The 25,960-nt window shown below is 38.2% G+C and overlaps 1 protein-coding gene across 3 annotated transcripts; it reads right to left on the bottom strand.

The window, feature by feature from the left end:
* Window positions 1-24,478, bottom strand: AZI2 (5-azacytidine induced 2). 3 transcript variants are annotated; one of them, XM_027898677.1, is made up of 8 exons: window positions 24,285-24,478; window positions 15,733-15,962; window positions 13,128-13,253; window positions 12,687-12,786; window positions 10,823-10,971; window positions 8,547-8,608; window positions 5,074-5,189; window positions 1-2,309 (listed from the first exon to the last, which is right to left on the bottom strand). In XM_027898677.1, the coding sequence occupies exons 2-8, from the start codon at window positions 15,955-15,957 to the stop codon at window positions 1,921-1,923; spliced, it is 1,167 nt and encodes a 388-aa protein (XP_027754478.1). In that variant the 5' UTR covers window positions 15,958-15,962; window positions 24,285-24,478; the 3' UTR covers window positions 1-1,920. The 3 variants fall into 3 exon arrangements, with proteins under 3 accessions (XP_027754478.1, XP_027754480.1, XP_027754479.1); XM_027898679.1 differs by having other exon boundaries at window positions 15,733-15,965; window positions 24,285-24,371; XM_027898678.1 differs by lacking the exon at window positions 24,285-24,478 and adding an exon at window positions 19,859-19,887.
* Between the last annotated feature and the right edge of the window lie 1,482 nt (window positions 24,479-25,960).

Raw genomic sequence — 25,960 nt, 5'->3', positions numbered from 1 at the left:
AAACAAAAATAAATTTATTTAAAATCTTACACAGTAGAATTCCTTCATTGCACAAATATTGATGTCTGTTGGATAATACATTACTTAATAAAAAACCCCTCTGCAATATTGAGGTGGGGAACCCCAAAAGTAAGCCATATAGCTTATGCAGCCACATGAGAAATGTTTTCTTTGTTATTACACAGGTAGTTGCTTTTATCAGCTAGAGCCTAGTGACTTGGATTTGTTTTATGCATATTGGGTTTTGTTCTATTACTTTCCAAGAGATTGTACTCCCCTGAGTCAGCTGTGTTCATTGGTCAGAATAAATTCCAGCATCTGACACCATTTCCATTAATCACAGACAACCCAGTATATGTGAGCAAGATAATAGAAAGAAAAACTGTATCTGGTGAATGGGAAACATTATTTATGTATGCTGTTTGCTACTGTAGTAGAAAGTATCTGGAAGGCATTCCTTCGACTTTGATGGACAAACTGAAAGAGAAAGAGATGGGTTTCATACTTACTGTGCAGGGAAGAGTGTCTGGAACCACAGAGGTCATGTAGCACCCCGGTCACACGTTTACAACCCACCATTACTATGCTACAGTCATAGCTTCCCCTGCATTTGCAAGAAGCTTTAAGATAATTTGCTACTAAACAGCTGTGAAATTAAATTTTATTACTTTGATCTGAAGCTGGACCTGTGAAGTCAACTCCTTCACCCACCCACACGTGTAAATAGCCCATTCAGTATTAAATATCTTCTCGCCCATTACAAGTTAGGCACCATGGATCTAAATTACAAAGCATTTTTCTTCAACCTTTGGAGCAGTCAAGACATGTCACTTAACCCTGTTGTATTAAGCCAGGTATGAAGCAGATAAGTTAAAACAAAGGCATAAATTGTATTTGTCTAAAAACTGTTCATGACCTTAAGAGGAAAAAAAAAATAGTACTTAGACACCCATAATCTATAAAACAGGCAGATGCAATTCTAATAACTCTATAAATCTCAGTGGCGTACTAAAGATACCACAAAAATACTTCTTATGTATTATCAACAGTGTGACAACACCAAATCCGATCAAATTAAGGCTTTGTTTCTTTCCCAGAAGAAAAGTTAGTACCCACCACCACCACCCAAACCAAGAGTCAAGGTTCTGATGCCGTGCAAAGGAGGCACAATATGGGTAACTGCAGGATGGTTCTGTGGCAGCACCAGTGTGCACAGAGTTAAGTCTGTTTCCTTCAGCAGGAACAAGCTGGGCCTCCAGGACTCACAGTGTTCAGCAGCATTATTTATGGTCCCCTAGAATTCACAATCAAACCGTAAATGGTGCAATCTAAGTAAGACAGCCTAGGGGATGATTTTTTTCTCCTACCACTATCTAATATAAATCAAGGATTTGGAAAGAAAAAAATTAAATCTCACCTTTCTTGATTAAAGATTACATAAAAATGCATTTCTAAACCAGAGGAATCCAAAAGTTAACTGAAAGGAGGAAGAGAGAGATAATCCAATTCTTCATTGTATGTCTTATTCTGAAAAAGGACACCATCAAAAAGTCACCTTAGAGCTGATACAAGTTTTAACACCAGATACCGAATATTTTCTTGGTAAGAGACAAATAGCAAACAAATACAGAACTGAATTATTTTGTTTTATTCCATGAACTGACTTTTCAGTGTAACCTTTTGCAAATGTATGTCATCTGCAGTACAAGACTATCTAGGCCCCATACTAGATTTCTTTATTTTTGCGTTATACCAGCACAGCTTTAACATCAAGGAACTTACTCCTGATTAACAGCAGAGGAAGACTAGGCTTCTGTTTCAAAACTAGAATTAAAAATAAAGAACATTTCAAGCGATTTCTTTTCCATCTTAAAAAGTTCAAGCGTTAAGGTGCCTACTCAGAATCATTCCAAAAATTGTTTAACTCTTGTGCAGACAGTTTTGATTACACTGATCCAGGTAATCTGCTGGACAGTTTAACAAAGTTGGGTTATTTTTCATTTCCCAAAACACATTCTCATTAGGCTTTGGAGGACTTGGGAATACCCAGGAATTATCTTCCAGAGAGCTCTTTCCGTAAGAATGGTGTTCCTGAAATGTTTTGCCATCAACTGGAATGGGTCTCTCATCTGCCCATGCTTGTAGAGTCACCCTTTCCGATGGGATGTGGGCATTTCTCAGCAGAGGGGGAGACACAGCGTTGCAGAAGACTTTATCATTCTGTGAGAGGTTTTTATAGACTACCCCAGATGTCAAATTCGGCTTTGAAACGTTCGATTCAACACATTGCGCTGGTGCAGTAGGGGCAGCTGAAGGAGGGAGATAAAAAAAGATTTTAAAATTACATTATCTAATGCATTTTTCATGTACTCCAAATGTACTACAGTCTAGCAGGGATGTTAAACATGGTGTTTTCAAGCCGCAAGTTTTCAGACCATATTCAGTATCTATTTAAAAGTTACAAATGCCATACTCACCTCACCAGTCTGACTCTGCAAGATGAACCCGAGAACCTGAAATCAAAATGTCTGAAATGCACCTAACTCCAAGGAAACCTCCTGACTCCCACTTGGACACAGGTAAACTGGTGGATCTTTTTGACCAAACTGGAATGAATGCTGAAACAGGATTTTCGTGTGCTTGGAGAAATCAGTTGGATGCAGAACACTGAGTGCTGCTTCCTCTTCTACTGATTGTTTTAACAAGTTGTGTTCTCTGGCTGCCCAGAAACCAAATTCTCACTGTCCATGAAGCAGTAAGAGGGAAACACGGGGTGTTCACAGGTTCTCTGTGTTTCACTATTGTCTGACTTCCAAAAGTGAAGTGACAGACTGCAATATTCAGACACCTGAAATTCCAAGGCAGTTTTAAACTGTGCTAGGAAAGGGAGGATTCTGAAACCAAACAGTGTCTACCTGAAATGGAAGAAGTGCATCTTCAATGCACATCTGACCAGATGACCAAATAAAACCAGAGCTTTTTTTTTTTTTTTTTTACTGATCACATACATAAACACGTAATGGGAGTAGATTAATGCTTCCTGCAGTTAAAGAAACTCACATCTTACACACTGTTTTCTAGAACACATGTGAATCTTGAGTATAAACTGCAATTTTTAACTTTAGTTCCTAAGGGACTAAAAAGGAAGAAAGAGGAACCAGTATCTTGGTCAAAGAATACAACTTCTGTTTGTCACTGTGAATTAAAAAGCAGTACCCAATTCACAAATGTCAACCCAAACCACCTTCCAACAGCACAGGCAGCACGTCTGAAAGACATTATAAAGCACTGGATTTGGCCTCTTTGTGCTGACAGGTGTAAAAAGCAATTTGAGGCCTACAGACCATTAGAAGTTCAAGAAAAATGGAATCCAATGAAAATAGACTGAAAATGCAAAAAACCCCACATAAAAGCCCAAACAAAACACAATCAACAACAAAAAACTCCCACAGACACACACTTGTGGTAAAATGCCTCCATACACAAGTGACAGATAAGTAGAATCAACATGTTAACTGATGTTGTGCATGTCCCACACAGAGTAACAAACACGTGTTCTGCAGACTTAATGCACCTCTGAAGTGGCAGCCAGTTTGTAGATGCTAAAACAGCCAGCACTGAGGTATAGGAAGTGGAAGGTTTAAGTCAGTTCTACCCATATTTTTCATAAGCCCAGATTTTTCAAAACATATAAGCATATATTTATAAAATATCTGCATCATGTTCTTAAGTGTGGCTGACAAACATGGTCAACAGACCTGTCCACTCTTTACGTACTTCTGAAAAATTGCTGAAAAAAGCCTACAGAGAAAAAGGCAGAAGTCCACTATTTTGTGATCCATCAATAACACCCTTTATGGCTGTGGATGAACAACTCCAGAAAATGAGACTGTTTACCCATGAGAAAATAAAAATCAGTACTTGTGTAGTGGCAAGACAGGTAACTCCAAATTAAAAATAAGGACAGAAAGACACTATACGATCACGTCAAACCTTGACAGATTTAAGATCAAAGACCCATTCAGTTCTCAGTTTCTCTGTTGAATTTATTTGACAAATGTGGTTTAGAATTGTAGGAACACAAACTCACCTGGTAACAATATGGCCAACTCTATAAAATGTGTTGATAGTTTGTATCAGCCAAGTACCAGAGAGAGAGTGATCATGGGTCACTGCTGACCACAAAGGCAGGGACTGACCGGGAGGTGAATCCTGTCATTACCTCACTGAGCTGTTTAGAAACAAAATATCTTGATCTGATAAGGGACAGGGACATCAGAGACTGTCACCAATACACTGTAACCAAGTTCACTGTATTTCACCTGTATTCTGAGCACAGTAAATACCACAATTGAAGTAAGCAGAAAACAAAGGAAATAGACTGTTTACCACAGTGTTTGACTGATAGTCTAGCGTTTGGCTCAAGAGAAACATATGTATGAAACAGAAGAACCTGATGAACTGTTCACAGCAATTATAAATACTCTATAAAGAAATTATTTAATGTTTATATAAGGCAGTTTTGCTTCCCCAGTATTTTGACATTCAAAAAAATGTCATATTGTGCAGCATTTTGCTAGAAAAGACAACTTTTCTGAACACCAACATAAAGAAATATGGAACCATTGGGAAATTTCAGTCTGTTAAAGTCCAATTTTAAAATATTGCCAATTTCATATATTCTGTACTGGGAAAATAAGACTGCATTTGCAAAAAGATTTTTTTTCCCCCCCCTAATATGAAGTAGTTGTGGTAAAAGGTCAAATACGAGTAAACTTAACACCTCAGCCTTATGCACATAAGCAACACTTGACTGAGAAAAAAGCCACAAGGGGAACAGAATACAGTACTGAAGAAAAAACACATCAGCAACACCTTTATGTGTGAAGTTGACCAGTATGAGAGAGAAGCAAAAGCAGAAAATGGGTAAGTTGGAACCAGAATATAGTCTAGCTTATCAACTTCAATTGATGAGATTCTGATAAGATATGATAGCTAGTTGGTTTTTAAAATAGGACATCTTGAATCAACGGTTTGTGTTTGTAAGGTCTATTACTGCAAACACTGACTTGCCTTTCTTGGTTGCTGTTGGATTTCTTTTCAGTTTTCGCAGAACCTCAGCTTGCACATCAGTCACTAGGCGCAAATTAGACATTTCTCTCTTCAGTTCCCAATATGCTTGTTGCACACTTTCAAAACAAAAATTTATTACCAGTTAAATATTGCCACCTCTATAGCAGCCTGTTACATGCTTATCAAGCATTATCTGTTAATAAATTGATTTTGCCTGACATACACTACAAATTTTGCTAGACTACCACAATTCAAAATGCATTGAATGGTACTGATAGTTACCTTAGATGGATGGACCTTTGTATATTTTATTCGATTCGTGCTTATTACAATATATAATGCACTATATATTGACCTACTAGGTAATAATTTTAATTCCCTAAATGGAGAGAAATATGAAGCATACTTTTTCATTTCATTATTTGAAACTAACCAACCTTGCCATTAAATTAGAAATCTCAAAGGAATAGTTAAAGTACATAAGGTGCAAAGAAGGTAGGTTTAATTCGAATACCTTTCAGTAAATGACCACATACCCCATCACATATTATGATCCTGGTAATGTTAATTGATCAGAATTTTAAATAGTCAATAAATATTTGGGTCTTATGCCATCTACATTGCTACACTGAATTCAGACTAAATACCTGAGACCCAAACTCCCACACAGACCAAACTAAAACATAAAACATACTGTTTCATATTCAAGTCATCTATGCATGATGTATTATTACATATTATGTTAATACACTGCCTTATCAGACAGTGTAAAAAATAGTCACTCAATTCATTTTCTAAGACAGCGTAATACCAGAAACTTATTTAGCAACAGCAGCATTGTTCCAACACTGGAATTACAGGTTAATAGTTGGTAAGAAAATTGAGAACAAAAAAATTAAAGGAAGTCAGCATTACCATATATTTCTTGGTAAAAGTCCAAGCAAAGGCTCACTGAATACCACTCTTACGTTGATTAATAATTAACTTGGTGTTCAAAGACATAAGGATGTAGTTACTTCAACTTAAACATGAAATCAATACCTTAATGCTTTTTTAATGCTTAACATTCTACCAAAATACATTTATTGAAGAGAACTATCATGGGTGAGAGTTTCCAGAAGATTTCTTTCTTCCTCACTACATTCACCTAAGACATTTATTTGAAAGCAGCTCAAAGTCTTAAACTGTCGAGATGACTAAGAATTAATAAGCTTTTTAACTGTATTTTCATGCATACAGAGAGGGTTCTGTCCCTCTAAAATAGCAATATAGGATCACTCCTGCATTAAATAAATCAGGCACAAATGTGTTCAAAATCACTCTGAGAAGGAGGTATTAGGCTGTCCTGTGAGTTAACACTAACGGTGTTCCCTTAAAACAAAGAAACTGAACTTTCTGCTGTGCTCAGAAATATCTCCCCCAGAATACCAACAGTCAGATTCAAAAAGCACTGTTAAAGAACAGAGGAAGCTGACAGTTTAATAGGTAATGTATTAGGTGTCAGCAATTCTGACAGAAAGTTAAAATTTTCAAAACTGGTATTTCAGGAAGTTCATATAAACCTGGGACCCTTCTACTGCAGAATCCTCTTGGCTCTTTGAACTGTTGATGAGAGTTCATTAAAGATGACATCTGTAAAATTAAGTTGATGTGGCAAGGATTAATTCACGTGTTTTGGTCTCAAAAATAAGACCAAACAAACTTAAGCTGTATCAAGAACTGTCCAATATTGAACACAGAAGTGATAAATATAAGGACAGTTCAGTGTCTGCCACTAATCAGAAGATAAGTGTTTGGATGAATTTTGTAAAGTGCATTTAGCACTTTTACAAGCATCTTGCAAATGATTGCAGGTATCAGAATTCCACTTAAAACACACATGACACATTTTAACTGTTTTTGTGGATGCTGACCTAGAATCCCATCGTAAAGCTTAATTTTCAACGAGTTTGCAGTTGACAACCAATTGACAACCTGTGCTTCAGGGTTTATCCTATACTGCCTTCTAACATGTTATATGAACCTTCAACATGACAGCCTGTCTAAATCTATGGCAGAGTAGATTTGCAAACTGAGACTTTAAAAACCAAATTTGCAGACTCTTCACAAATGTTCCAAAAAGTTAACTGACTGCAAATGCCTCCACCTCCCATAAAAAGCAGGATTGCTAGCTACAACAAATGTGTTTCTCACAGGAGGTTTTTCATATGTGTTTTCCACAGATATTTGGATGGGCTTACATACCCATTACACATTCATTATTTACACAGTATTACAAGAAACCCTATGCCGTACATATGCTAATTCTGATGGTTGCCACCTGAACCCCACTTTGTGGAATAAATCTGCTCTGATCAGTGATCATTCAATCAAATTATCAGTTTGATCAGAGCAATGATCAAAAGATAACTGATGCATCTTGAGAGAACACCATTTATCAGCGTGCAAGACTAACTATGAAGCTCCATCAGAACCACAGAAGTAAGTATCCAGTCAAGGTGAAAGGACAAAGTGTGATTTGTGTATAGTGTGTACATTATCGTCATTATACCAGAGAACATGAGATGAGAAATATCTGTACTGTTCTCTTTCAGTCACTGATCTCCCTTCCCATCTCTTCAATGCCTAAAGAAGCAACAAGGCAGCACGCTAAATAACCTGTCCTTATGAAGGACCACTCTTCCCTCTGGTGGAAAATCCTGTAAGTGCATGAACAGGCATAACTGGGTATAAATGATGCAGTTACTGTTTCATGGGCACAAAACAGAACATTTGGGAATTTTCATGCATTCCTGTATAGTTCTTTTGCATAAAGAATTAAAAGATAAATACAATTTCTAATATAGCACATGTAGTTAAGGCAGGATAATACAGGAGTTTATATCACAAGCACAATTATTATTTGAATGGGTGCAAAATGAGAACAAATGCTTTCTGATATTTTAGCATTTTTCTGGACAGTTACTATTTCTTTTTAAATAAGTCACACAGTGGCTCCTCAGTGTTAAAAAAAAAAATCCTTTAAATTGTCTTGAAATATTATTACACTGCACTAAGTAAGAATGTATGTTCCAGCACTGTGCAAAGGATTTGAAGCCTGCAACTATGCAAACACAGAAACATCGCCATGCACAGAATGAAGATATTCCATAGCTGGGATGAGACTTATAAATTGATCTACCATCTCCCTCAAGTCAACTAATTATTAAAAAAGTGGGTTTTAAAATCCAAGATAATTAAATTTGCATTTTCTGTACAACAATCTGGAGATGTAAATGGTCATCATCATCCTGAACTACAAACATAACAAAGAAAAAAAATTACAGTGATCTTACTCAATGAGTGTACCTAGATTTGAAATAATGTAATTTGAAATAACATGTTTAAAGGGGCTGCTAAAATATTTATGTGTTCAAATAACTGCCCCTCAGTAAACTGAAAATAAACCATGAACATCACTTGATTTTTCATACCTCTGGATAGCTTGCTTTTGAAGGTGGTCTCCACTCAATGGATTTTCATCTTGAGCCTGGTCCTGTGTAACAGAGTGAAGGGAAGACAGAGACTGAATGAATATGATTTCAGATCTTCTATCTGAAAAAGTGGCAGAGAAACTACAAGTTCAGTAATACTGAAATTCACAAGTAGTCTTCGTTTGTGTTGGCTGCAGAGGGTTTCAAAATGAAAAAAAAAGACTTCTACAAAGAAATTCCACTTAAAAATGCTTAAACTACTTACTCATATGAAGGCATTGATCACCCACCTCCTTACTATGTTTTTTTTTTTCTAACAGCTGAACCCTCAGACTTTGTGACTGATTTAAAAAGCAAAAATTGAGAAAGACTTCTGATGTCCATAAAATTTCTTTCTTTCTTGTTGTTTCCCTATCACAGTATATAAAGACCTTTACATTAAAGCAAATTGTGTCAGTATAGATTTACTTCCAAAAGTTAACTTTTATAACATTGGGCTTACTTCATTAGCTGTGTTTCTCTTAGACCCTCACCTGTGATGAGCTCCCATTCATATCCCTTCTTTTCCTGTTACCTTCCTACTACCATTTCCCCTGGCCAAAGCTGTTTTGAATTTGATACCTGTTACTGTGGCTTCATGACAGCCTGTGCACATTTCAAGCAACTTGTCAATATAATGTACACGCTGCATCAACTACAATGCAAAACCTGAGTACGAATTTGTAAAAGTACAAAAAAATAGAAAGCAAACCATTTCTACACAGTAGAAAACATTTGAAAAAGCTAACTAATATAATTAAATCAAGTAATAACAAAAATACCACTGGGTTTGAAACAATGCCGACTTGTCATTGATCACATTTGCCTGTATTTCACCTGACAGATTTTTCCCCTCGTGAAAACTTTCCCACCACTGCTCACCAAAGATTCAATTTCAAAGTTAAAAAAACAGTTGTGCTGTATTACCCCATATTTGAAAACTTGCACCTTTGTGTTTTCTATATTAAGTAGTTACCAGGATCAAGAAAAAATTATATTTAAAAACTCAAATAAAAAGAAACAAACAAAAAAACTGTTCCTTGTATTTGTTCTTGCCAACAAAAGGTGCTGATATAAGCATTATTTAAAGTGTCATGTGTAGTAACTCTTAAAACTGCTATTTTAGTCTGTTCTCTCTAACACATTCACCCTCACAATACAATCTGCAATCTTCAATTACAAGTTACAGTATGCCTTCATCTCTTAAAAGTCATTGAAAGAACTTGAAAGAATTCCAGACACAAGTGAAAACAACTAACAGTAAGGGAAGTTAACAAAACATCTCATGTGCTTTATCTCCACCTAGTGGAAAAAATGCAGACTCACTCAAATACTGTGTGACTCAAGATTACATAACCATCATTATTAACGGCCATAAGGAATCTAAAATAGCCTGCCTCTTCAAACAATCACATTTAAATCTTTTCTATTCCCTGTGTAACTTCAGTGTGACTGCAGAGTCCCAGAGACTGCCACTGCCCCTTTCATCAAGGGTAGGATGGAAAGTATTAAGAATGCACTAGACATATAGCTTAACAGTAACAAAAAGCATTAAGTTATCTGAATTTTCTTTCTGCGATCCTAACAACAGCCAGGCTAAAAAATTAATCCCTCAAAACAGACACTTGCCCCAGAAATGGCAGGGAAGGGCAGCAGAAGAGGTACTCTCCTGACAAGCTTTATGCAGCTACCCTAAACAAAAGTGCTAGGCCTCCTTTAATACAGTTCATGACATCTCTCACATAACCATTCTATTAAAAAAGAAAAGAGACCAGATTTTTGCCCAAACTTTCTAAGTAGCCCAGCTTACACAGAACACTTCAATGACTACTTATAAAAATCATAAAGTTTTATTTTCTGTTGTTATATTGGGCAATGGCTGGGAAATGTCACCTATGTAAAATCACAGAATATCTCAGTTTGGAAGGGACCCCTAAAGATCATTCAGTTCAACTCTCTGCTCATTGCAGGACTACCTAAAACTAAACCTTACGATTAAGGGTCACCCAGACGCTTCTTAAATTTGGACAAGCTTGGTGCCATGACCATTTTGCTGGGAAGCCTGTTCCTATTTCCAAGAAATGTGACAGTCTAAGAAAATACTGAAGGTAAATTTAACCATGATGTTCATCTTTCCCTCGATTATATACTTTATATCTTTGTTAATACTTTATTTTGATTCAACCTGGGATTTAAAATAAACTATTACTACAAAAATTCCATTAAAATTAAGGTACCCTCTGCTTGGATTTTTGCAACTCCTTCTTGAGACTGTTGCGCTCGTCCTTGAGTTTTTCTAGATCCTGTTCCAGACTATGGATTTTCAGGTCACAATTCAGCTTCTCCAGTTCCCAGTTGGCCTGAGTACAATTCAAACTTTTCATCACTGTAAAGAAGACAAGCAAAACAATCAAATTCCAGTCTCAGTTCAAGGAATGTAAATCAATATGTAAAGGCTCTCCTCAACCAGCCCATGCCCTACAAAAACATTACATGCTGAAGAAATTGCCGTTTATGACAGCAGGGAAACAGTAACACTGGTAAAGCTGTTGGCAGAGAAGTGGTTCTATTTTCTGAGTTTAAAGCACAAAGCCCGACTTTCTAGGAACACACTGGAGATTTTACATATAGACAAAGGAAGTACCAGCATATAAAGGCACTGAAAATAGAAAAATCAGTTCATGGCAAACATACGTAATATCTACACCAACCTGCATACTTTGGTGTTTTAAAAACACAAGTATTTTCCCCCTCAGATTTATGTCATTACATAATTTACCATTAAGCTTTCCCCAAGATTAGTATCAAGAAGTTCCAAACAGAACAACAAAGGATACAATCAAAACAAAAGGGGAAAGTGCAGAAGTTACATAAATCTTGTTAGACTGAAGCAATTTACACAGTAAGAAGGCACCTAAGATGATCCTAGCATCAAATCAGTAGCAGGACACTAGTCAGACAGCAAGAAAAAGAAGAACATGACAGGAAGAAACCCCCCAAATCTTCAACCACAGGGTACACTTATTTCCAGATTTTAGAGTTTAAACAAGCTTAAGCTACACTGATTTTTTTACTCAAACAAGGTACTCAGAGTCCACTTATTAGTAAAACTGATTTCTATATAAGGCTTGAAATCATTACATTTTCAGAGCTCCTTTTATAAGTTCTCCTTATAAATTCTGCAGTTCTTACCTCTTAAACCATGAGGTCCTCAAGAGTCATACTAGCACTACATGCAGATTGTTCTTCTAGGTTTAAAAATTTGTACAACTGAAACAGTGCATTACATGCTTGAGGTCCTCTTGGAGAATAATCCAGTTTAAGCACCTTTCAAATGACTGCATTTGTACAGACCCTGAAGTCAGTCCATATCTCTACACAGATGGCATTTTCTTATTCTCTTTTCTAGTAACTGAATTAATACAGATTTTCTTTTCTTCCATAGTGTTTTATGTATCTACTGTGTGCCCAGCACTCTTTACAACTGCAGTAACAGAATCTGGATTTGGAATTTTGGAATTACCAGGATAGGCTGTTTGTTTCTCCTTCCTCTTTTCACCAGGCTCTCTACAACCAACATCTTTCTGTCTTTTCTCATCTCCCAACCCTTTAAGTGAGTGTTGTTGATTGCAGCTATTGCTATATAACATCCTCTTGTAACTGTCATATATCCCAGTGGCAAGACAAAGGAATATATTTGACCCTCTGCAGGTACCAGAAGAAGTGGTATTGACTGAATAATCATTGTATTATTATTATAATTATTACTACAGGTGTGTCCCCACCCTGCTCTGAGAAAAAGGTGGTGAGGGGTCCAGAGATGTACATGGCACAGCCTATAAACTGTGTCAGGTTGTGCCCATTTCTCAAATCATGAAATCATCTATGGTAGAACCCAACAGCCTCAGATCTTTACCATGGAGCTCCTCACCTATGATCATCTAACACGCATGTCACCACTCACAGAAACAAACCCCAGCTCAAAGTGCCTCTCTCATCCAGCCACTGTACAGGGTTAAACCTCTTCATGTCCCAAGAGCATGATATAGCCATGGGGGCTCATCAGCATGCATTAAGATGAAGTAACCCAGCTGAAGTAACCTTGTTGAGTTTCCACTTCAGTTTTCAGTTGTAGCAGCTCTACTTCTTTAGACTGCAGCTGTTCGTTCAAGGTTTTCAGGGATTCCTCACTTTCTTTCACCTATTTTTGGGGGTAAGGGGGGTGGGAAAACACAGCAAAAAACCATTTGTGAAGCTTTTTTCTATCGTGTTTGACAATTCAATTTTTTTTTAACAGAGACAAAACAAAACAAAAAAATTGCTTTGGTCTTTCTTTAGCACTGCTCTAGCCCAGTAATAAAACTGAGATACTTGATACTGTTAATCCTACATAAGGTATTGTAATGTACTTAAAAACCCTCAAGGAGCGATATAAGTAACCACAGATCTTAAGTAAATAAAATTCATTCTACAGTAAAAATTTACTAACTATGCAAGTACTTATTAAACCATGCATTTAAGTCATTATTTAAAAAGGCACACCATTTTTTCCAGCTTGCTTTTCAAATTATCTCTGTCGATGCAGGCCTCCCGATAGGCTTGGTATGCCTTATTTACTTGTTCACGCCCAACTGAACTGCATTCCTCTTCCAGCCGGGAGCCAAGCAGCTAAAAGTTTAACAGACATGAGAAATAAGAAGTTTCATATGTTATGTTGAGAACTGCACAACCTAAAATAGGCAACAGTACAGACTGCAATACTAATCTAACAGTTTTTTTTGTTGTTTAGATAATAAATTAAATCAAATACATTGATACGAACCAAAGTTACAGCACAAAGTTTTTGACAGAAGTGCAACAAAGGCTGTCTACAAATTCTGCAATTTCTAACCATAGTTAATGCTCAGTAGTTTATAGAATCATGGAATAGTTTGAGTTGGAAGGGACATTTAAAAGGCCATCTAGTCCAATCCCTCTGCCGTGGCCAGGGACACTTTTCATTAGACTGCTATGAGTATTTAAAAAACATTCACAAATCGCGATTACTCTCACGCTGACAATCCCTTAATCATACTTTTTCCAGACCCTGAAAATGTACAACCTGCTTTTTGAAAAAGGAGTTTTAAGCACATAAGATACACAACAGATAGAAAGTTCAGTGGATACCAAACATTTATTTTTAATGACTCATAATGTAAACAAATTTTTTTTTCAGTGTAGTTATGTAAGAAAAGCCAAAGCAGAATTATTTTACCAACAACTATTAACTTTCAGGTCACAACTCCCTCCTTACCCGCTCTGGTAAGAGACAAGCAAAGCAGAATAAGCATTACCAACTAGATTGCCAAAAAAGGGGGAGCAGAATTAAAATATATTCAGCATTTTTAATAAGACAGAAAGAAGCACAGTCTCACATCAAATTACATCTGTTCACATAGAAAGTTCTTGGTTTGATTGAGTATTGCATTTTCTTTTTCATCCCACTTATCCTGCACACTTCCTTTAAATGTGTTTAGTGGACCTCTTGTAGATATTTGCAACAGATTTGTACGTATTTTTTTAAAGAGCTACACGGGAAAAACTACAAAACCAAAGTGTTGACACATACGTATCTGCCTTAAGTATCTCCTCTTTTAGGTGCTTGCTCAAAAGAAAGTATGGGAAAGCAAGCCATAAAGATAGGAAGCTTTTGCCCTTTGCTTTTGTATTAACTCTCAAAGTATGTGTACCACTCCTTTTAAGTTTAGTCCTTTACATTTTCCTACCCCGAATAAAGACATTGAAATAGAACACAAAGCCTTAATAAGCTTTCTGGAAGTTTCCATATACTCTGAAACTGAAAACTCAGAAAGGGGTAACTCCCTGTATATTTTTTTAAACATACAGATATTTTAGCTATTGACAAAGACTGAAAGTCAGTTCTGTTACTTAAACAGCCTTGGCTTTCTCAATATTCCTCTCTCAGAAACATTGTTACACTATTCAAGTGGAAAACAAAGTATCACATTCAAGAGAATTAAGCTGAACCAGGCCAAAACAAAAGACACAAGACAAAAGGAACTGTCAAGGTCAAGTCTTGTTTATTGTGATTTTAAGTAACTATATGAAAGATGTTACACTCAGCATGGTTGAAAAAATATTCAGTCTAGAGCTCTATTCCTATTCCCATCACCCCACAGACCTCATATGAAGAAAATGCTGAGATAGTTTTGCCTTTTGACAGAAAGTCAATCCTGTCAAACTAGTCACCAAGAATTCCTGAATAAGTGTTTTAAGGTTGTGCCTAGCGCAACTCAAACTCTTCGTTCTAATGCCACAAAACACACTCTTGGAAAGCTTAGGACTAATTCCTAGAAAATGTCTCAGCTCTAACACTAGGATCTATCTTCCCATCTCATATAAGAAAGCAACCTATGAAAGTCAAGATCTTCTGCTGTACAAAGGCACTCAATACTGAACGATGGATACATGTTCAATTACACCATTCATTACTTGGAGAGGAAAAACTTGTGCCTTGGTCAATTTTTAACTTTTATGAATTTCACTAGATTAGGGTCATGAGAAACTGCATATAAAACAAATTACAAGATTTCTTTCTGGTTTAGAATTACTGCATCAAAGAATAGACAACCAACATCTATGTTAAGCATTGAAACTTTGTATTTCAGATTTGAGACTGCTATTAGCTAGTAGATAGTTTTAGCAACCAATTTTTCCTTAACATTTAGGTATGCTGAGCCCAACAGTGTTTTGATAGACAATTCCTGGATTCTGACAATTTACAGGCTTTGCACCTCACTATTCAACAATACTGTCACATGTGCTCAAGTTAATAAACACCATAAAGAGGTAGGTAAACCCCAGTAATGCTCCAGTGGAACTACACATCTTTCTGAATCGAAGCTACTGTTTCTGCATTGCACCATATATATGCCCAGTAAGAATCAAAAATCCCAGTATGGTGCAACTAGACTACCAGAGGAAGAAACTGTGTTTCACTTCAACAAATAAAACAATTTACCAAGACTTTTTAACATGGAAATTATTTTAAGTATATATTTAAAATCCTTAACCATCTGCTCCACCATGCAGCCAGGAGCGAAAAAGAAGCTGCTACCAGAAACTGGTAAATCAACTTTTTTCTTACCTTCTCTTCTAGAATTCTCACTCTTTTTTTTAAGAGGGAGTTCTCCCTCTCTGTCTCCTTTAGTCGTTTCTTGATATCTTCATATGCAGTGACAAGTGCAAAGTGTGAGGCAACAGACTCATCTCCACTATACGACGAAACAGGAATATCACTGTCTCTCTTGTGAGAGTTGTCTGCTTTTTCATGGTTCAAAATACAGATGTCATCCTCTACCAACTCCTCCATGACAGCTGTTAAAAAGACAGATATAAATGCAAAGTCTTCACAAACACAAATTCATCAAGAATCTGAAAACCTTCCAAAATAATACTGCAGGGTGTTTCTGTCTAAGTATGACAAGACTGAATAATTAGGAAGTATCTTAATCTTGCAGAAAAGTCTTGAAATTCATTTTACATTAAAAATATGCTGGTGAGAAAAGAAGCAGGTTTCACTGTTATTTAATAAAAATATTTTGAATATGTATCAGATTTATGAACCCTCAAATTAATTTTTATTAAGGTTTAACACCAGCTTAAAATTTGGCTGGTACCAGCTATCTGAACTCCAAAGGAATATTGTATCAGGAGTTTTTGCAAACCAGCAATGAGCAGTAAAAGATTATAGGTGCAACAAATCAACTAACTACTGGTGGTTCCTGAGCAAAAGTACCAAACTTCCTTCATTTTTGAATGCAAATACTTATATTTTTCATAAACTTTAAAGTGGAATCTTAAGGTACACTTGCATTTGTCCTTTAAGAGACTGCAAGAGTAGCTGTTCTTTACTTGGTCACAGTAGAAAAACCTCCTTCCAAACAACAATTATAGTAATTTTTGATTGCAGATATGGTAAGAATGAAAACATATTCAGTAAAATGACCTGCCTCAGTATGAGTGGAGAAAACTTAGAACAATCTGACCATACAGAAAGTGTCACCCTAAAATACTAGGCAGATCCACCTGAATGACAAATGCAAACTAAATATTACACTGAGGTTTTTTTACAACAGACATCACTTAGGCCCAGCAAAACATTCAATAAGAAAATACCACCCTAAAGAAATTATATATATTTTCCTGGGCACAGGTCTTAAGGGAAAAAACCCCTAAAGGCGTTTTTCTTAGAGTTATTAGTTACAAGTTTTGGGGTTTGAATTAAAAACTCAAAACCAACCAACAAAAAAAGAAACATCTCATTATTATTTAGTTATGAAGATAAAGATTCCTTGCATTTCTGAACAATATTAGGAAATGCTACACAGTGCTTGATAACATCCCCCCCCCTTAAAATACTATTGATGTGAATTCTATGAAAAACAGACTTTTAGTTTTATTTTTTCACTCTTGAACAAATCCTTATGTTCCTGATGATTTGCTAATGAACCAACAGAAATGCTAGAATGAAAGAACTGATCATAATGAAGACAGTTTGTATTGTAGGAAAACTTACGACAACACAAAACTGACCTGATCAGCAGAAGTTTTGCAGGAAAGGCAGCCATTAATGCAGGAAAAACCCACAATCCCAATTGCTGCTTCTCCTGTGTATTTGCTATTTAAATTCAAACTGGACTTCCAGTTGTTTCTGGATACTAAGAGGTAAAGGGATCAACTGCTCTGTGGCCAAAGTTCTCTCACTGTGCCAGCAGTGGAAAAGCTTACAGAGTGCAGCATTAGGAAGAGCTGTAGTACAGCTACTGCTGAACAATGGTGCTGTTATCACATTTGTCTCCATTTGCTCCAAGGCAGTTAGACAACATGATAAAAAACTGTGACAGCTCATTTTTACTAAATAGACAGTAACGGAGTTGCAACAGCAAAAAAAGACAGAAAAACTACAAGCCAAAACTGGAGCCCTTTTAATCGCTATGCTCAGGAGGCAAACAGATGCCTTGTACACTGTTTGATGCCTAAGCTTCCCTTGCTTGTTGTTCTGCCTCATATGTAAGCAGAACGAGCCTTGCAAAAAGGATTCGCTTCCTTTTCCTTGTAAGAACAGTATCACTCCAAGGTGACCTTGACCAACAGAACTACGCCATTCAAACTGCATTAACTGGCTGAAGGAATTGCTCATTTTGTCTTCTAAGATGAACATAACATACCAGCTCATCCTCCTCCATTTTACCAAGGGCCCTGCAAGTCTTGCCACCCATATCATCAAATTCCTCAGAGCTTGCCCTCTCAAGGCAACACATCTCCTTTTCTCTGAACACTCAATTCAAACGTCATTAAAGAAGTGTCACAGCTTATCATTATCTCTGGAACAAAGCAGCAGATTTGTGACTTTGTACATAAATAGATCTTTATCCCCATGCTTTCCTTCAGCTCCTAAACTTGAGCATCATACGTTCCCTATTTCTTGCACATATCAGTTCCACCAGGAGATGGCAATACATGAAAACAGGAGACAACATAAGAAGATGATTCTGCATTTCTTCTGCATTTTATGAACTAAAACTTACTGCCTTGAAGAGTTTCAAGAGAGAAAGACCCTCCAATTAAGACTCCGATTACACAAATAAGATTTTATAAATTCGGGTACACAACTGGCACATGCTAAGAGAACTAGTTACTCTAATATTTTTTTGCTCAAAAGATCTCATTTAGTTTACAGGATTATTCAACTCAGGATTTCTGATGCTGCTCTCTAAGCCAGCATTGGACACTATTTATAAGGGAAGCAAATAACCCCACATAATTTAAAGGGGCTTTGTAATACATGTTTTTCTAAATTTCTACACACAAAATACCAGCTTCAGAAAAATCCAATATATACATTTTTGACTAACATATTGCATACTAAGTGACAACAAACTGCCATTAAACAGTTTAAGATCAGCAGTACCATAAAGGCCATGGTGAAATGCACATTTTATCTATCTCCTTTTTTTTTGCTGTCGCGATAGACAGAAACCCTTATAATACAAAATGGGGCTACATCTGTAAGAAATCCCTGACTACAGCTGTAATCCGTAATTTTACTGAAGGACAGGAATAAATATTTAGATTCTGCAGCATTATATTACATCATTTAAAAAACATGAACTGTAAACAACAGAGAAAGAAGTGCTTTGATTATTCCAGGAGTTATGGCTCCTCGAATCTGGTAGAAGGATGCCAGAAGGGCTTGCAGGATGGCTCACCAAGTGCAACCACAGAACTGCTGCTATGTTTTAATCTGTTGAATTTCTCCAAATCAAAGCCACACTTGTAAGCACTGCTGCACATGTCCCAGAGCTGTCAATGTGAAGCACCTGAGTGAATTTTGACCTCTCTGAAGTTGCACTTCATGAGATAATCTGCACTAGACAGATCAGTTAAAAGTGGAAGGTTTCCCACTAAAATATTTGAAGTAGGATACTGACAAGTTAATGTCTCTGAATACAACTGATGTCCATCTCTGCCTACGTAATGCAAGCTTTAAAATCCCATTTATGACATATCCCATTCTAGGAAAGGTCTCCCTATAATTTACTTTTTAATTCCTTTACTTCAGCACATTAGCTAAACACTTTGCCTGTGATAATTACATTACATTTATACTTATTTTTAGAATGATCTGAATGTGAAAGTCTATTTCAAAGGACTTTAATTTTCACATCCAAAAGTAAATACATTATATGAGTGCCAGTGCTAGTGTTTGTATTAAATAACTAATGTTTAAAAACAAACAAAACCCCAACCTGAATACACTGTTACCAGGACAGAGTAATAAGTTCTAGCAGGAGTTAATTACGTTCCCTGTTTCTAAGAGTAGGAGTTTGAAGAGGTGGCACCACTTAAGTTTCTTTCACATAATGTGAAGAAAAGAAAGGTTTACAGAAACCACTTCTGTTGTTCGTTAGTGCTTCAATACATGCTATAGAACATCTTTGATTTAATATAATAAATATCTTGAGGAAAAAGAATGTTTTCCCATTTCTTACTAATGCTTGGCAGAAAGATATCTTTTCTTTTTACAAAGCTTTACAAATACTAGTCATTAACACCATGGGAGGTAGTTAAATATAAAACACATTCTAAATAGAAGGAACATGGGATGCAGAGGCTCTAATAGCAAACAGACATAGCACAAACAATCTCTGTAGTTTGAAATGCTAATCTTATTCTCGGATCAGAAGGAGAGATAGTAAAAGGAGGATTACATTAAATTTTTCCCAGTATGGAGCAGATCCCCATTTTTCCCTACCTGTTGATCTGAGAGAGAATAGAACTGTTTTCAAAATATTTCCAGAAGTCAAATGTAAATAATTTTAAGATGGTTATTTTCCTGTTTTTTCAAGTCCGAACTACTTGTTTACCATCCAGAGTCAAGGAGTTTGACTCCAAAATGGTAATATGGACAGTTTCCAGCTGTTAAGAGCATAATTTTTGTATTCATTCACCTTGCCTTACATAGAAGGTTATATACATATATTTGGATGTAGACACAAAAGTAAAACTTTAAATTCAAGAAATGCATTTGAACCACAGGAATCTTGAATGAGCATGTTGCAGCCCTCACCTTAATTTCAGAAAAGTTGTACTGACTTTTTTCTTTATAGAAAGACACTTTTTAAAGGAAGCACTGCAAGGAATAATACAGAATTCCTGTAACCAGCATCAAAAACTCCATGAGCTACATGAAGCATATGACACAAGATGTTAAAAGAAGCAAGACTTCCAGTCTCTTTAAGCATCTATTATTTTGCATATCTCCTTCAGAAATCTTAGGCTCTCTTTGATTCCAGTGGCGAACAGCCTGTTCTACAGAAAAAAGACATCCCTTTTTAGAGATACTTGCTCCATTTTTCAATTAAAAAAAATAATCTCTACATGCACATCTCAGTAGCTGCAAACTTTGGCCACTGTTCATCCTTCCATATGAACAAAGTCCACAGGTCCAAAGCACTCCCCGAGAGTCCATGCGTACAAGGGCACAGCCCTGCCACCTCAGCATACTCGGTGCTCTTTCAGGAACACGTCAGCACATCAGCTAAACTAGACCTTCCAAATCATTTTAGTTTTGCTGCCTTCAGGAAATGGAAAGTCACTGTCTCCAAGCTCACACACCAGATCACTGTAGTTCATTTATCATGAACATCTGGATTTTTCTGAGCCAGAAAAACCAAGCAAAATCTTCTTAGGTACAACAGGCAATTTTTTTCAGTCTCAAGCTTTTTACAATAAATAAGCTACTCTCACAAAAACTAGAAAAGCACTAAAAAGCCCATTTTATGACAATAATGCTTGATAAATTTTACTTTCTCTGAACAGTTTCATACTCCAGTACCTCCATCATTAATTTGCAACACTTATGCATCCTCAGTGTAATGTAATCACATCTGCCTTCCTGTGGATGCTGTCACATTCCCTGACAACTACCTGAAAAGAAGAGGGGGAAAATAAAGACCCCAAAAGTTGGAGTCAATGAAATATTATCCTCTCAGCATCATATAATCCTGTTTATTAAACTATTACATTTAATGTCAAAAATAATTAGGAGCAGTACTGCCAAAGAAACACAAATAGGAGCAAGATGGCTCTTGGCTATTAAATCTTTCTAGCACCAAATATAAGTATATTCAAAGGCTACCAATAAACCCATGTGTTCTCATGATAGCACTGAATATTATTTCATTAGGCATTTTTTGGGGGGGTTCATTGCTTCCCATTTCAAAATATTTATAAAGAACAACTACTTATGAAAGCTAAGAGGGTTTGTTTTTTTCATATCTTCTTTTGTAAACCAAACAGCAGGCCCTACCTCCCAGTCATAAGTTTCCTCCCACTCAATTAAAGTGACAGATTAATTAACATTCAGTAAGTTCACAAGTTCAGTGATAGGATATTATGGAAGCCTTGTACAATTGCATTAACTTTTAATTCAACTGGAAACGTGCCTCACCTGCTACAGCTACTAAAAGGCAAGTTAAACTGAGTTGCACTGATGGCCCTTGGCCACCTCCTGCAACTCACCAACATAACATCTGGAGGTTTTCACGACACGAATGGACAGGGTCACAGATAATCTCATCTAGACTCCCTTTTACACAAGAAGGTGGACCAGATGATCTTCCCAGGTCCTTTCCAACTTGAGTTGTCCTACAATTCTACAGTTCCTGTTAGCAGCTCCTAAGTGGATGACTTTGAATGTTCAAGCTACTTATGCTTCACTTACTCTCTCAAACTTAGTTTCTTCTCCCCAAACGTCCTATCAAATTTTAGTAGCATCTGTGATTTCATACACTAAGAACTCCATATAGAAACCCTGTGTAACCATGTAAATAAGTTAATTAATGCAATTACAGTATAAACACGTACAGCAAAACCATAAGACTGATTGCAAAGTGAACTGTGCATAAAGCAGACATGTACCATATGATGTAGCAAGCTAGTTACCAGCCTGACCCTTGTTTTAATCCTGTCATCACCATCTTAACAAACTTGATCTCATTATCACTGTAACTCTTTTATTCATATAGACTATCTATCTAGACTTCCTTCGTTAAAAACAAACAAACAAACAAACGGGGAAAGAGCCAAAACATTCATCAAAAGATAAACCCACATTGCATTTTATCCTGTTTTCTTCTACCTTCTCACTTACTTTCTTCAAAATCTATTCTAAAGAAGTCAGATACAGTGCAGTGACAGGTCTGCACTTTTTCAAAGGGAGTTTCCACTTTCCTAGCAGGCATTCTACATGTAATATTTTAAAGACATAATGCACCATCTCCAATTCAATGCATCTACTGATATCATATGAACAACTATTACTGGATTTGCAAGTCCATGCACAGATTTTCCAGTGCTGTCAGATTAAATTATTCTATTTCTTCACCTTGAGTAAACTAAATACAGTTTGTCCATGTATTTGACCAATACTTTTCCCACTTGCCCCTACTTTTTAACTGCCATATAGAAAACAGACTTCATGAAAACCAAATTAGAATATTAGCTGAAATTTATTAAGATTATCTCTAATTTATTACCCACTTTTGCTGTACAAAGATGTCACTTCATCCTCTTTGCTCTTTTAAAGAACCTTTTAATTTGATTTGTAAAACATAACCTAGCTAGTACTCTAGCAAAAGTCACTTTATATTTTTCTGAACAGTAAACATAGCATACAAGGTCCTAAAAATAAGTAGTTGTAGCAAAGATGTGAAGTGGGGGGGAGGTTGAGGTGGCTAAAACCCTCATATAATCTGATCTGAAGTTTACTCAACCAATGTTTTCTGCGTTTTCACTTCAGAGTTTAGATTAAAAACTGTGCTTAGAATTTGGGGCAATAATTGTATACTTAAGTTACAGTGCAATCATCTAATGCTTCTAAGACAAGTCCTGTTATAAAATACCAATCATTCAAAGAACAAAAAGAAGTAGTAATATTGGATTTCTTTTGGTTTCTACAGTAATTCTACTCCTACAATTCTAGGATCCAGGTGCTAGCAGATAACAGGTAATATTAACAGCAGTAACATCTGATCACACGACAATATCCAGGAAATTACACTTCCCATAGACTCTAACAACACTCCTCAGAAAACTCTGTCTCAGAAGAGAAGCTTGATCTTTGGAGCCCAGAGCAGACTTCACTGTTACGACAACAATCTTCTCCTTACTGTGCTTTTCCCAGAGCTGGCTTCCAGCACACTGATTTTATTGCATTCGTACAGTGTAAGACAGTGGGGAAATTAAGGGATTCCTTTAGAAACAAAAAGCTCCTAAAACCACTCACTGGAATAGGTGACACACACACTCTCACTTCTTAGTTGCTGGGGGACTGATTTATCTAAGGAGATAAGGGTATTTTCCCTACCAGGTGAAACACCAAGATTTAAAGCTGTAATTTCTTAAAAGTTGAACGCTTCATTAGCATATAAGACCACCTCAGAGCTACTCTGTACTCCCTTCTTCTAAAGCAACACTGCCTGAGCACCTGTATTCCTGTCTGCTCCACTATTCCATCATGCTTCTGTTTCCACACCTTCGACCAATTTGTTCATTTCCTTTGCCAGAATTCCCCCCATACCAACACACAAGCCCGCAGCTCCAAGAACTCACACAGTTTTTCAGCTTGATTAGGTACGCCTTTCTAACTAGTTTTATTGCCTACCCAAGGACCACTCCCAATTTCTTAGTTAGTACCTTTAAACTGTGCTGCCGGTCCCCCAGCAGGATAACCCCCTTATACCGGCCCAGTGTGACTGATAAGAAGGGCAGGGGCACGGCACAAGATCGACACCCTGGCACTTCTGAAACGCAAGAAGTTCCACCTCAACAGGAGGAAGAACTTTACACTGAGGGCGGCACAGCACGGAACAGGCTGCCCAGGGAGGGCGTGGATTCTCCCTCTCTGGAGGCGTTTAAAACCCACCTGGACGCCTTCCTGTGTCACCTGCTCGAGGTGACCCTGCCTTGGCAGGAGGGGGCTGGACTGGATGATCTCCAGAGGTCCCTCCCAACTCTAACAATTCCGCGATTCTACGAAGGCCACTCTGTTTTAGAAAGAGAAACTAACGACCGGCCGGAACCGCCCCCTATAGCAGCTCCCCGGCAGCACCGCCGCTCCCCGCCAGGACTCACCTCTGCGGGCCCGGCCGGCCGGGCCGGGCGGGTCAGCGGCGGGCGCTCGGCTCGGCGGGGAGGCAGCGCGGCCCGTCGCGGTGTCCGCTCGGGGCCCCTCGGGCGCCCATCGCTCCCCGCCCCGCCGGCCCGGCCGCGCTCTCAGCCTCCGCCACCCCGGGGAATTCCCGGCGCGCGGCGCCGCCCCCGAGGAAGTCAACAAACGGCCGCTCCCGGCCCCCGCCAACGGGCACGCGTCGCTCCCGGAAGGAGAGAGGCAGGAGAACCGGAGGAGGGAGGCAGGACTGCAAATCCCGGCGTGCACGCCGGCCGGCTCCCGGGAAGCCCAGCCCAGGGCTGGCTCCGCCCCGCCGGGGGTGGTGGCTCGGGAGCGGCCCCCGAGCGGCCTCCACCCGCCCGGGATGGGTGAGGAGGTGCCGTGTGTCGGCGTTCCAGCGGTAGCGCTATCACGGAATTGTTAGGGTTGGAAGGGACCTCTGGAGATCATCCATTCCAATCCCCTCCTGCCAAGGCAGGGTCACCTCGAGCAGGTGAAGGCGTCCAGGTGCGTTTTGAATATCTCCGGAGAGGGTGAGTCCCCGCCCTCCCTGGACAGCCTGTTCCCGTGCTGTGCCGCCCTCAGTGTAAAGAAGTTCTCCCTCCTGTTGAGGTGCAACTTCTTGCGTTTCAGTTTATGGCCGTTGCTCCTCATCTGATTGCTGGGCAACACCAAAAAGTGTCTGGAACAATCCCCTTGGCATCCCGCTTTGGGATGTTTATGTGCATTAATGAGATCGCTTGTCAGTCTTGTCTTCTCTAAACTGATCAGGCCCAGCTCCCACACTCTCTCTTCGTAACAGAGATGCTCCAGACCCCTAATCATCTTTGTGGCCCTTCTCTGGATCCTCTCCAGTATCTCCTTGTCTTTCTGGTACTGAGGAACCCAGAATTGAGCACAGTTCTCCACTCTCCTCTGACAAGGGTATGGATCCGCTGCCTGTCAGCACCCACTCTTCACTGGCACCACTGGGCATTGACACAAGGAGGCATGGCTAAAAACCCAACCTTCTCCCCTTTCTGAGGCACACTGAACTCCCTGCTACCATCCAAAATAAGGCCCTAGCAAAGCAATAAAGTGACTTTTAGTGAGAGTGGCCCCCAACTTGCTCCAAGAGCTCCTCAACAGAGAAGCCCATCCAATTTACATTCTTCTAACTCCAGCTTCTCGAGAACTTACACCTGCAAACCACAGTGTAGCATTTTACATTAATATTCCTTTTTTTTTTTTGGGGGGGGGTAGGGTTTGTTCTTGTTTGTTTGGTTGGTTGTTGTTGGGTTTTTTTGCCATAAGCCAGAGGCAGAGGTGAAAGACAGTCGATACTCTGTTGCTACACCCGTGTGACAAGATCACTGCGTGTAAACTAATCTGCCGGAAACACAGCTTTTGTTCTTCAGCCAGGGTCAAAGTGAAGTGAGAATAAATCTAAATAGCAGATGAGGACCTCTGTTATACGGAATAAAAAGAAGCTGATTCAACAAGTCTAATGCAGATCTACTGGGGAGAGCAGCTGTGCTGTTCGAGATTAATTTAAAAATAACAGGAGTTTCCTTTAAGGCTAAAAAACCAAGCAGTTTGCTTTTATGCTGTGAGAGTTCTTCAGCCAAGTCCCAAAGGGCTTTTGGCAACTGTGCCACAA

This window comes from Empidonax traillii, unplaced genomic scaffold (assembly GCF_003031625.1).
Source record: "Empidonax traillii isolate 1590-97213 ecotype Southwest subspecies unplaced genomic scaffold, ASM303162v1 scaffold615:size383937, whole genome shotgun sequence".
Classification (NCBI taxonomy): domain Eukaryota; kingdom Metazoa; phylum Chordata; class Aves; order Passeriformes; family Tyrannidae; genus Empidonax; species Empidonax traillii.
The sequence above is the reverse complement of the archived record's forward strand: the minus strand, read 5'-3'. Positions and strand labels throughout refer to the sequence as shown.

Excerpts from the sequence above, each read along its gene's own strand:
- AZI2 (XM_027898677.1), bottom strand. The coding sequence starts at position 15,957 with ATGGAGGAGTTGGTAGAGGATGACATCTGTATTTTGAACCATGAAAAA. Across the intron at positions 13,254-15,732 it reads TGAGAATTCTAGAAGAGAAG|CTGCTTGGCTCCCGGCTGGA; the intron begins GTAAGAAAAAAG and ends TTAAACTTTTAG. Across the intron at positions 12,787-13,127 it reads AAAGCAAGCTGGAAAAAATG|GTGAAAGAAAGTGAGGAATC; the intron begins GTGTGCCTTTTT and ends CCCCAAAAATAG.